The following is a 10,841-nucleotide window of genomic DNA, read 5'->3' as shown; positions in this document are numbered from 1 at the left end:
ATATATTTATTGCTGTTGCCCAGGCTGTTGGTCTTGCTGTTGTCCAGGCTGGTTTGGAGCTCCTGGCTTCAAGTGACCCTCCCAAAGTGCTGGAATTACAGGCATGAGCCACCACTTCTGGCCCAGTCAAATAATTTTCAGCAAGCGTGCTAAGACCATTCGATGGGAAAGGATAATCTTTTTAACATGAGAAATCGCCTTCAGATATTTATTTTCAACCAATGAGATACCCATTAGGATGACTCTTAGAAATAATTAGAATTATCAGTTGTCAGTGTGAGAGGGAAAAAATAATAAAAAAAGAAATAATTAGAAATAAATTCGAAAAGTGAAAAATCAATAAAAAAATAAAAACATAAAATAACCAGTGTCGATGAGGATGTGGAGAAATCGGAACTCTTGTGCAAAATGCACAATCTCTGTGGAAAACAGTAGCAGTTTCTCTAAACATTAAAGGCTTGAACAGGTACACCAGTGTTCACAGAAGCATTATTCACCAGGGCCAGGAGGTGGAGGCCACCCAGGGTCTCTCAACAGATGAGCAGATAAACAAAGCATGCTATCTACACACAACGGACTATCATTCAGTCTTGAAAAGTAAGGACGTTCTGACAAATGCTGCAACATGGATAAGCCCTGAGGACATTATGATAACTGAAGTAAGTCAGCCACAAAGGACACATATGATGTAATTCCACTTATATGAGATACCTAGGGTAGTCAAATTCACGGAGACGGAAAGTAGAATGGTGGATGCCAGGGGTTGGGAAAGGAGGAAATAGTAAATTATTGTTTAATGGGTTCAAAGGTTCAGTTTTGTAAAATGAAAAAAGTTTCGAAGATGGATGGTGGTGACGGTTATATAACAATATGAACCATACGCTTAAAAACAGTTACAATGGGCTGGACGTGGTGGCTCATGCCTGTCATCCTAGCATTTTGGAAGGCCGAGGTGGGCGGATCACTTGAGGTCAAGAGTTTGACACCAGCCTGGCCAACATGGTGAAACCTCATCTCTACTAAAAATACAAAAATCAACTGGGCGTGATGGCGGGCGCCTGTAGTCCCAGCTACTCTGGAGGCTGAAGCAGGACAATCGTTCGAACCCGGGAGGCGGAGGTTGCAGTGAGCCGAGATCGCACCACTGCACTACAGCCTGGGTGACAGAATGAGACTTTTTTTAAAAAAAAAAAAAAAAAGTTAGGATGGTAAATTTTGTTATACCACAATAAAAAGACTGTATTGGAGAGGAGAAAAAGAAAAGAATGCTTGTTCAAGGTCATAAAACTAGTAAGTGGGGAGCACAGACCAGAAGGCAAGCTGAGCCCAAAGCTAGTGTTGCTGCCATAGCAACGGGGCATCTCTCCAAAGGCACTATACAGGTTCCTTCCCTTCATCAGACCTCTTTCTACAGACCCTGGTATCATTTACCAACCTCATTTAAGCAAAGGGAGAGGGTGTTCTGACAGGCCTGCAACACTGGAAAACAGGGAGCCACGGCTTGACTTTTTTTGTTTCTAGTCAAAGAAATCGAGACAGACAGCACCACGCTCTGCCAGCTACCCATCTAGTTGAGGAAGGGCGGGACTTTGTATTAGAAGATGTGTACCTGAGTCTATGAAGTTTATATGAACACACCAGAGCTATTACATTAAAAAAATTTAGGCTGGGTATGGTGGCTCACACCTGTAATCCCAGCACTCTGGGAGGTTGAGGCGGGAGGATCACCTGAGGTCAGGAGTTCAAGACCAGACTAGCCAACAGGGCAAAACCCCGTTTCCACTAAAAATACAAAAACTTAACCAGGCGTGGGGGCACACACCTATAATCCCAGCTACTTGGGAGACTAAGGCAGAAGAATTGCTTGAACCTGGGAGACAGAGGTTGCAGTAAGCTGAGATTGTGCCACTGCACCCCAGACTGGGTGATAAAACGAGGCTCCATCTCAAAAATAAATAAATAAATAAATAATTAAAAAAAATTAATGGCTGGATGAGCTAGGCTACCAAAGCAGAAAGATGTGAAGGCCAGTCTCTCCAAACCCCTGAACCAAGAGGTTGTAACTGGGGGAGGGAAGGGCTGGCTCCTGGTCAGGAACATGGGCTCTGGGCCCAAAGCATCACCAAGAGTGGCAGCAGCAGGTCAACTGCCAAATGGGGAGGAGAAAACACCTGGATTTTCTGTCCCTTATCCAAAGGGTCAAATGAGATGATGGGACAACTCTCTTACTTAGAAAAGTAAAAAGTGCCAGACAAAACCAAGGTGTGACTCATGTTATTTTTGGATGAATTCTCTATTTTATAAATCTAATTCCCTTTGTTAATTGTATCTCCTACGTCCTCCCGGTCAGCATGAATCACCTACAAATCCCTGATGGAGGTAGGGGGAGGAAGGAGGGCGGGGGGACTTTTCCTCAGTGTTTTTCAGATAATTAGGGAGGGGATCTGATGAGGAGCCTATGCAGGAGTGAGGAGAGGAGGAGGAACTGGAGAACAGAATCAGGTCGCTCCCAAACCACGCACTGCACACCTGCCTCATACACCTCTTCCAGCCTATCTGCTTATTCCTGTTTACAAAAAGAGGAAAGCGTCTCCTCTGGACCAGTGGTTCTCAACCAGAGGTGATTATTTTTCCCCGCAGAGGGTATCTGGCCATGTGTGAGACGGCAGTGATGGTCACATTGGCAGGGGGTGCTATTGGCACATGTCCGTATAGACAGTGGTGGTCAGAGATGCTGCTTAAGCTTTCTACCACACACAGGACAGCCCAACTCAACAAGGTGGCCCAGAGTGTCAACAGAACCAAGGTGGAGAAACCCTGCTCTCAACACCCCAGCCAGAGCTCTGCCTCCCCAGAACTCTGCAGAAGCAAGGCTCTGGCTATGACACTCACCAGCTGTGTCAAAGCAACAGCTCAATCTGAAATTAAACGGTCCCCTCCTCTCATAAGAGCAGAAGCTTCTGGTTTCGTGCTTTCCACTGGCTTCATCTGACAGAGTGGTTTATACAAAAACAGGGGCGGGGATTTCAAACTCCACAGAGATGTGCTTTCCCCACAGGCAGCCCTGAGGTCCCAGGCCCAGCCGGCCTCCTCTCTGGGAGTTAAGGCTTCGCCTCTTCACTGTGCCTCCCCTGCCACAGCACGAGGCAGGGTTTTTAATCTGCTCTCACCAGCCTAGCATGTCAGATTTGAGTTAGTTTCTTTTTTTTTTTTTTTAATTAAAACCAATAAATAGTCTAGCCGCTCTCATTTTCAATGACATCCAATTTTGTTCCATCTTTTCCCCCTAATTCCAGACACCCTTAAAGGAACATGAGAGGCAGCAGTATAAAAAGTCTGCCTGGAGTCAGGTCTGTGTGCCCTGGGGCAGGTTAAGGGGGATGACCATGCTTATCCCCCAGGGATGTTGCCGTAAACATGAGTCAACTCATGCAAAGTGCGCAGGGTTGCCCTGCTGGCCGTGGCAGGCTCGAGGTGAGAGCCAGCTGTTGCCACTACTGATGCCCATGAGGGACTCGGCTCTGATTCAGCAACTGCTAAGCAAGCAGATCAATTTCTTGTTTCCATGAAAAATCACCTGGTTTCTAAATAAGCTGGAAATAAACTAGCAGCTCAAAATCAGCATTTCGTAAACAGGAGTGAAGGCAGACTCTGTCGTATAACATCAGTGTTACCTTAAACTGACTTCACTGTACGGTTCCTTCTTATATTTAGAAAAATGCTTTTGGAGAAATAAGGCCCAGCTAAAACACAATGAGCAAAACCTGTCTGGAATCAGAGCTGCAGTCAAACGGATTTATGACAAGCTGGCAGAGCCCAGGTGTGCCTATCAGCCCAGGTAACACTATCCATACCTTGCTCCCTGTGAGCTGTGCGAGGTGAGGTTTCAGGTCTTCTCCGATTACGGAATAAATCGCCACTAAGCAAAACACGCTGGCCTTACGCACACTACTTTCGGTGTTGTCATAACCCTAGAGAGCCAGGAGGGAACAGAAAAAGGAAACCAGATCAGAGATTCATTCCACAGTCAATATCTCATCAACATCTCCACAAACGCCCTCAGAGTTCAACCTTGGACTTGTCAGTAACAACCAGGGTAGACCTCAGCCCTGCAATGGAATCCAGAGAGCTTTCACCCCAAAGAGGTCACAACTTTGCATCAAGAGAAGCTTGGTTTCTGGGGTGCGGAACAGGAGGCTGGCGAGTCCCAGGCTGGTCTCTGCATCTGCACAGGCGCCACCTGTAACAAGCTGTCACCCAAGAAACATTGCAGGGGAGACAGAATGAGAAAAGGGAATGAAGGGGAAAGTTAAGTTGCTTTGTTACCATTTCTCCCAAAGGTAAAGCAAATTTCCTTGTGAAAATGCCTTTAAAGAAATGAGAACAACACTCACTTTTGTGAGCAACACCCCTCTACCCTCCACTGATTGCTGGGGAACATCTGGTGCCAGCCCCTGATGTCCATGTCCCATTTTTTTTAAGACGGAGTTTCATTCTTGCTGCCCAGGCTGGAGTGCAATGATATGATCTCGGCTCACCACAACTTCTGCCTCCTGGATTCAAGTGATTCTCTTGTCTCAACCTCCTGAGTAGCTGGGATTACAGGCGTGTGCCAACATGCCCGGCTACTTTTTATATTTTTAGTAGAGACAGGGTTTCTCCCTATTGGCCAGGCTGGTCTCGAACTCCTGACCTTGATTCGCCTGCCTCGGCCTCCCAAAGTACTGGGATTACAGGCGTGAGCCAACACACCCAGCTGTCCATGTCCCTTTGCACTGGACCTCCATCTACCCGTCAGCCTCATCCCGACCCACACCCGACTGGGGCTACCTGCCGCTGTTCTCCAAACAGCGCAGGACTCTTCAGCCTCTGTGCCATTCTCTTTGTTTGGAATAATCTAGTCCCCAACAGTTATGTGTTTAATCCCCAACCCAAGCACCCAGCAAACAGCAGCATTTATTAAATATGATGCTGACTCCTCTCTACCTTTCCCCAGTGAAACTCCCTCCCTTGCCAAGGGCCAACTAGAAACCACCTCTTCTACGGACCCTCTCTCTCCCCAACCCCAACCACTTCGCTACTGTCATGTGGCCCATGGCAACATCTGTAATTGTCTGCGTGGCTGCACAGTAGGCTGAAAATCCTGAGGCAGTCCACACAGTGGAACGCAGCTGCTTCCTGCCAGTCTGTCTTACTCACTGCCTCATGCTGAGAAGAGTTTCAGTAAGTATTTGTGGGCTGCATGAGACCAAGGACCATTGTTTGATTTACACCCCATGGTCCACCTCGCCCAGGGCTGGGGCTACAGCAGGTGTGCAGTAAGGGTTTGTTGAAGGAGTGGACAAAAAAATGATCAAAATATGTTTACAGTAAACAGAAAGCTCATTCTGTGAGCTGCCAGGTAAGTCTTCTTAGTGCATTCAGGAGAGGGGGTGAGCTGGACAGCTGTGAAGTGTCCCTGCCACACGGCCTCACAGGTCCCGCCTGGTTTTTCCTACCCGTCCCCGCCAGTGAAGGAGGAGCATAGAGCCCTTACATTACTTCGAGTGAGGTGGCCCACACAGCCTGGGGACAGACAAACCAACATGAGGACCTACCTGCAGCAAGCCTGGGATGATGTCGGCGAGGAGCTGCAGCAACGACTCCTTGGCGATCCTCTCGACGACTTTGGTCTGCATCTTGATGGCAGCAAGGTTGATGGGATAGTCGGCCGTCTGGATGATGGGGCAGAGCACCTTGATGCACTGCTCCGGGTGGATGGAACTGGCCAGTGTGGACGCAGCCTCCTCAGCCGCTCTCACCACCTGAAACACCCAGTTTCCCCAAAGAGTGAGCTCCACATGCCGTACGAGGCAAAAGACCAGACATCACTTCTGATTTCAGAGCCCAAAAAATAACGACCTCACTCAATGTCAGATGGCAGCCATTGCTCATTTGTCTCAATTGTTAAAGTAAACAGAGGGGTTTGCAAGGTGATTTTAAAGGGGAGTGTGGGCCTCAGAAAGGCAGGTCTGAGGGATTCTGGCAAAAACCTTAGAAAAGGTACTCCACATACGGCCCCCACTCAGCCGCTCATTTGGAAACGGAACTTCTCAGGCCTACCCAGACCTGCTCACTCAGAGGTGGGCCCCAACTGGAGGAGAGGGTGCAGTGAGCTATGTTGGTAAGCACCAGGTGATTCCTATAGACACTAAAATTGAGAACCTCTGCCCTAGAAGACTAGGACTTGAATACAGAAAGGCTTCCCAATGGCTTGTGGGACACCCATAAATGGAGCATCTGGGAAGAGGCCTGGAGGAAATCAGAGTGACTTCAATGCTGGCACTTCCTGGAAGAGGCCCACCTGCCAGGCAGCTGGGAAGGTGCAGAGAGAAGACCCTGGAAGGGTTTTCCTGAGAAGTCTCTTCTGGAAAGTTGCTCTTCTAGGACTCTGTGCTCACGATGTCCCCTTTGCCTTCCATTTTTAGGGAAGTACATGAAATGACCGTCTCATGGTCAAAGGAGCAGCCTCTGACCTCTGGAGGGCCACAAGACCCTCTTATAATAAAGATGGAAGCTAAATGCAAAACCCAGTGAGGAAGGAGGAAGACAGCAGGAGGCCTGATGAAAAAGCCTGGGCCTCAGGCTCAGGGAGCAAGTCCCAGTCACACTATTCCCCATGCTAACACTCCATGTCCTCATCTGCAAAACAGAGATGTTTGGTGATGTCACCGAGAATGAATGGTGAGCAGTACTCAAGATACAGTAGACAGTCCGTGAAGGATGCTTACTACTATCAATGGCACAGAGTACATAAATTATACAAATGAAATATACAGACAGACACCGGGTTATACGCACATGTATTTTCTTACAAAGTACAACAGAACTCGAATACTTTTCTCCTATTGCCAGCCCTGGCTGGGCTGGTCATTCCACCCAGATTCCTCTCTGCATTATGTTCTGCTACTCAAAATAACTCAGCTCTAACTTCATACAACAAAAAGGTGAAGACTACCAGCCCACGGCTTCAGTCATTCCAGCCCTTATGATGAGGCAAGACAGGCCCATGGCAACAGCATACGGATCATCTGGAAATCCGCTTCTAGTTATGGGCATGAAGTGGGTGAAGAAGTCTGTAGAAGCCAGGGAGCGTGGGGGAAACGGACAGGAAACCTACAGAGAGGCCACCTGAGCTGTGTAGCAGACAGGCCCACGCCGGGGCTCAGAGACCACACATGCTGCTTTGGGTCACTTTGAGGCCCTCACTGGGGCTCCTCCTGGGGCTCTGGGAAGAGGCTGTGGCTCCAGATGAGGCTCGGCTTCACCCTCAGCCCAGGGCTGCTCTGCCCCACGAACAGGGCTCACTTCAGGGAGTGTGTGTGAGTCCATGTGTCGGCTCTGCTCTGAGGAATGGTAAAGGGAAATTTTTTCCAACACTAGACAGCCAAGTTCATCTCATTAGCAATGGACACGTTTGGGGCCAGCCATGCTGCTGATGGTGGGTTTTTCACTACGAAGCTCCATATGAGCTTTGGCTACTCACTCCCACTACCTGGCACTCATCACTACAATACACCTGGAAGAAAGTGCACCAAGGGTTAATGCTCTTTCTCTCAGGGTGGTGGGATTGTGGGTAACTTTATTTTCCTCTTCATACTTTTTAGATAGAAAAATTGCAATGAACATTAGGTTGGTGCAAAAGTAGTTGCGGTTTTTACCATTACAATATAACCTTTGTAGCAACGAAAATATATTCCAGAAAATCAACCTAAGCTGTTTGAGGCCAGGGAAAGCTGGCAGCCCAGCCCTGGCTCAGGGTGGAAGGTGGCAGGGCGGTGCACCTGAGCAGGCTGCACCTTGTTCGTCTTCCTGAAGGGAACCCCACCCCAGCATACGGGAGGTGCTCTGCGGCGAAGCCAGCACAGTCATCATGACTATTCCTCCTGAGCTCCCACCATCTCCATAAAACCCTTCTGCTGAACTACAAAACTCACTGTCCCTCAGGTGTGGCTGACACACGTGCCCCAGCCCCTCCCCGGGCCTCCCTATCAGACTGGTGACACTTTCCCCCAACTTCTGTTCTGTCTGTGACACTCATATGGCACCATATGTAGATGGCTTTGTATTTTTGGTGTTATTTCCATGCATGTTTCTACTTATCAAACAGCCAGGAGCTGGAATGTTTCCGTTATACCTAAGCACCCAGCAAGCTGGGCATTTACCAGGAGTTTAGTGCTTACTGATGGACTGAGAATTCATTCTCCTGTCTGAGAATACGTCCCACTTAAAGAGGTCCTACCTCCCTTAATTCTTTCTTGTTGGAGGCCTTTTGTACTTTCTCCGGGAGGACTTGCTAAGTCCTTGCAGCACTGAGGAAAGACCAGGATTCTCATGAAATAAGATCACCACATCCATCACCACATAGCCAGCACCCTAGAGTGGCCACAATGCAGCCACCTGGCTGGGATTATGTATGAATCCGCGATGCAGGCCCGGATCAGGATGGCTTAAGGGTAACTACTGTGTACAGGTCAGAGCGCCTAAGACTCACCTGTACTCACTATGTATGTGAAGGTCAGGCTTAAGGACAAAGCACTGTAGAAAGGGAATTTTATTTTAAAAGTCACGTCCAACTCTCAAGCACCTCATAAGAGTCTTTCCTCTCATTTGTGCTCTGTGTGCACGTCTGTTCACCCCGCACTGACCAGGTGCCTCCTGTGTGTCAGGGACTGAGCTCCAGCTCAGGCCACAGAGCTGAGAGGGAGTGGCCATGCTCTCGTGGTTCAGGGCAGGGTGAGGGTAGTCTATGCAGAGGGACAGCAAGAGGGTGCGGGGCGCAGGAAGGAGCCAGATGGCAGAGACCTGCTGCCTGATGCACTTCCTGTGGGTGGCCAGGATTAGACAGGAGGAGGCCAGTGAAGGGCAGAAAAACAATGGATGTGTGCAGGAGGCTTCTCTGGTGTTCTGCAGGCCTTCCTCCAGCTCAGGGGCCCTCGGCCATGCACAGCCAGCCTCCCTTGCTTGCCTCATCCAGGCACCTCAGTAGCAGACCTTCCCTTGCCAGCCAAAGTGTTAACTTAGACCCAACATTTACGACATCTCACTCCATGTCACAAACATGCAGGAAGGGGACTATTTGAAGGAAGTCCACTGGGATTTCTTTTTCTTGCCAACTCAAACTCCTGCCAAAAGTAGCTTTTTCCACACAGGTCACCTGAAAGCACCCTAATGTGTACACGTGACCTTAAAGTTTTTCACCCCAACAAGGGCAGCCTCCAGAGTTAGAGGAACACATTCTCAGCATCTGGGAGAAGTACAGGAGTACAGGATTGATCTTCGTTCAATCCTCTGGCAAAAAACTTCCTTGGTCTCAGCTTCCATTTTTTAATCAAAACTCCTAAAATGAGGATTTTAAGGCATCTACTTTCACAGTTATCTGAATTAAGAGACAGAAGACGTAAACCAGCTTGGTATATTTTAGCTATAAAACACACGATGGCTAAGCCAGAGACGGAGGCTCACACCTGTAACCCCAGCTACTTGGAAGGCTGTGCTAGGTGGATCACTTGAGCCCAGGAATTTGAGACCAGCCTGGGCAACATGGAGAAAACCCATCTCAAACAAAAGCAAAAGCAACAAACAAAACAAAACACAAACTAGGTGTTGGTGGAGGACTGACGCCAGAGTGGAGCTCAGCAGCAGAGGTGCCACCAGAAGGCACAGCAGCTGAGCCGGGAGCTCCCGAGTTGCTGGAGGTGGGGGGGAGGGGGGCAGAGCTCTGTGACCCTGAGACTCCACAGAGGACCAGTCACCACACTGAATGTTCTAAGAATGGGTAATACTGGTAAGCCAGCTCCTTCCCTGAGGTCCAGTGCCAACATCACGATGAGTCTTTCCTCTCCAATGACCTCTAAGATGCCCAAGGTTCCTCAGGAAGGCCTGGCTCCTTCCTGCCTGCGTGGTCCTTCCTCTCCCTTCCAACACCCTGCCCAGCCATGTCTCTATGCCCCTGGCCAAGTTATCCTGAGAACTCACTCACCTCAACACAGCTCCCAGGAAGCCTCATCATGTGTACGCTTTATTTTATCACTGCAGGTAAATATTTTGCTGAAATTGTCTCTCCCACTAGACTAAAAGTTCCTTGAAGCAAGATCCTATCTCAGCCATCTTTCTATCCCCATGCCCGGCACAGCATCCAGTATACATACACCAGGCGCTCAATAAATAGCTGTTGAATTAATTTCCCCATAGCATGTACATGCACGCACACACACACACACACACACACACACACACACACACACACACACACGGTCTTGCTCTGTTGCCCAGGCTGGAGTGCAATGATGTGATGGTGTGATCATGGCTCACTGCAGCCTCAACCTCCCGGGCTCAAGAGATCCTCCTACCTTAGCTTCCCAAGTAGGTGGGATTATAGGCACATGTAATACTGCAAGATTTTTGTAGGGGTCTCACTATGTGAGATGGGGTCTTGCTATATTACCCAAGCTGGTCTCAAATGATCTGCCCACCTCAGCCCTCCAAAATGCTGGGATTACAGGCATGAGCCACACACCCAGCCCAATGTACATATTTTTAACGTTCATGACTCACAAAGTCACATCTGGAGCATGCCACATTGACATGGATTTACACTTTTCCTAAGAAGCTAGTATAGAAAACCAGGAGCAGGGCAGGGTATCTACAAATGATCAACTTGGACTGTGGAAAAATCAACTATACAAGACCCAGAGAGTCCCATTCCAGGCAACACCCTGGAAAAGCAACAGACTAGTTCTTTGGAAAAAGAGACTTCAGCTCAGGTTTTTCCTGTTGCCAGTTGTCTGAGGAGGACTGGC

The 10,841-nt window shown here is 48.7% G+C and overlaps 1 protein-coding gene across 25 annotated transcripts in view; it reads right to left on the bottom strand.

Moving 5' to 3' along the window:
* The window catches only part of CLASP1 (cytoplasmic linker associated protein 1), a 291,806-nt gene that overhangs the window by 5,366 nt on the left and 275,599 nt on the right, over nucleotides 1-10,841 (bottom strand). For all 25 annotated transcript variants that reach the window (XM_037734066.1, XM_017516071.2, XM_037734067.1 and 22 more), the window contains 2 exons: nucleotides 5,598-5,804; nucleotides 3,855-3,971 (listed from right to left, as the gene is read on the bottom strand). In XM_037734066.1, the coding sequence (XP_037589994.1) occupies nucleotides 3,855-3,971; nucleotides 5,598-5,804 (324 nt within the window). The remainder of the gene's footprint in view (nucleotides 1-3,854; nucleotides 3,972-5,597; nucleotides 5,805-10,841) is intronic.

The sequence above is a fragment of the Cebus imitator genome, unplaced genomic scaffold (genome assembly GCF_001604975.1).
Source record: "Cebus imitator isolate Cc_AM_T3 unplaced genomic scaffold, Cebus_imitator-1.0 Scaffold572, whole genome shotgun sequence".
NCBI classification, from domain to species: Eukaryota; Metazoa; Chordata; class Mammalia; order Primates; family Cebidae; genus Cebus; species Cebus imitator.
This window is presented reverse-complemented; position numbering and strand designations above follow the sequence as displayed.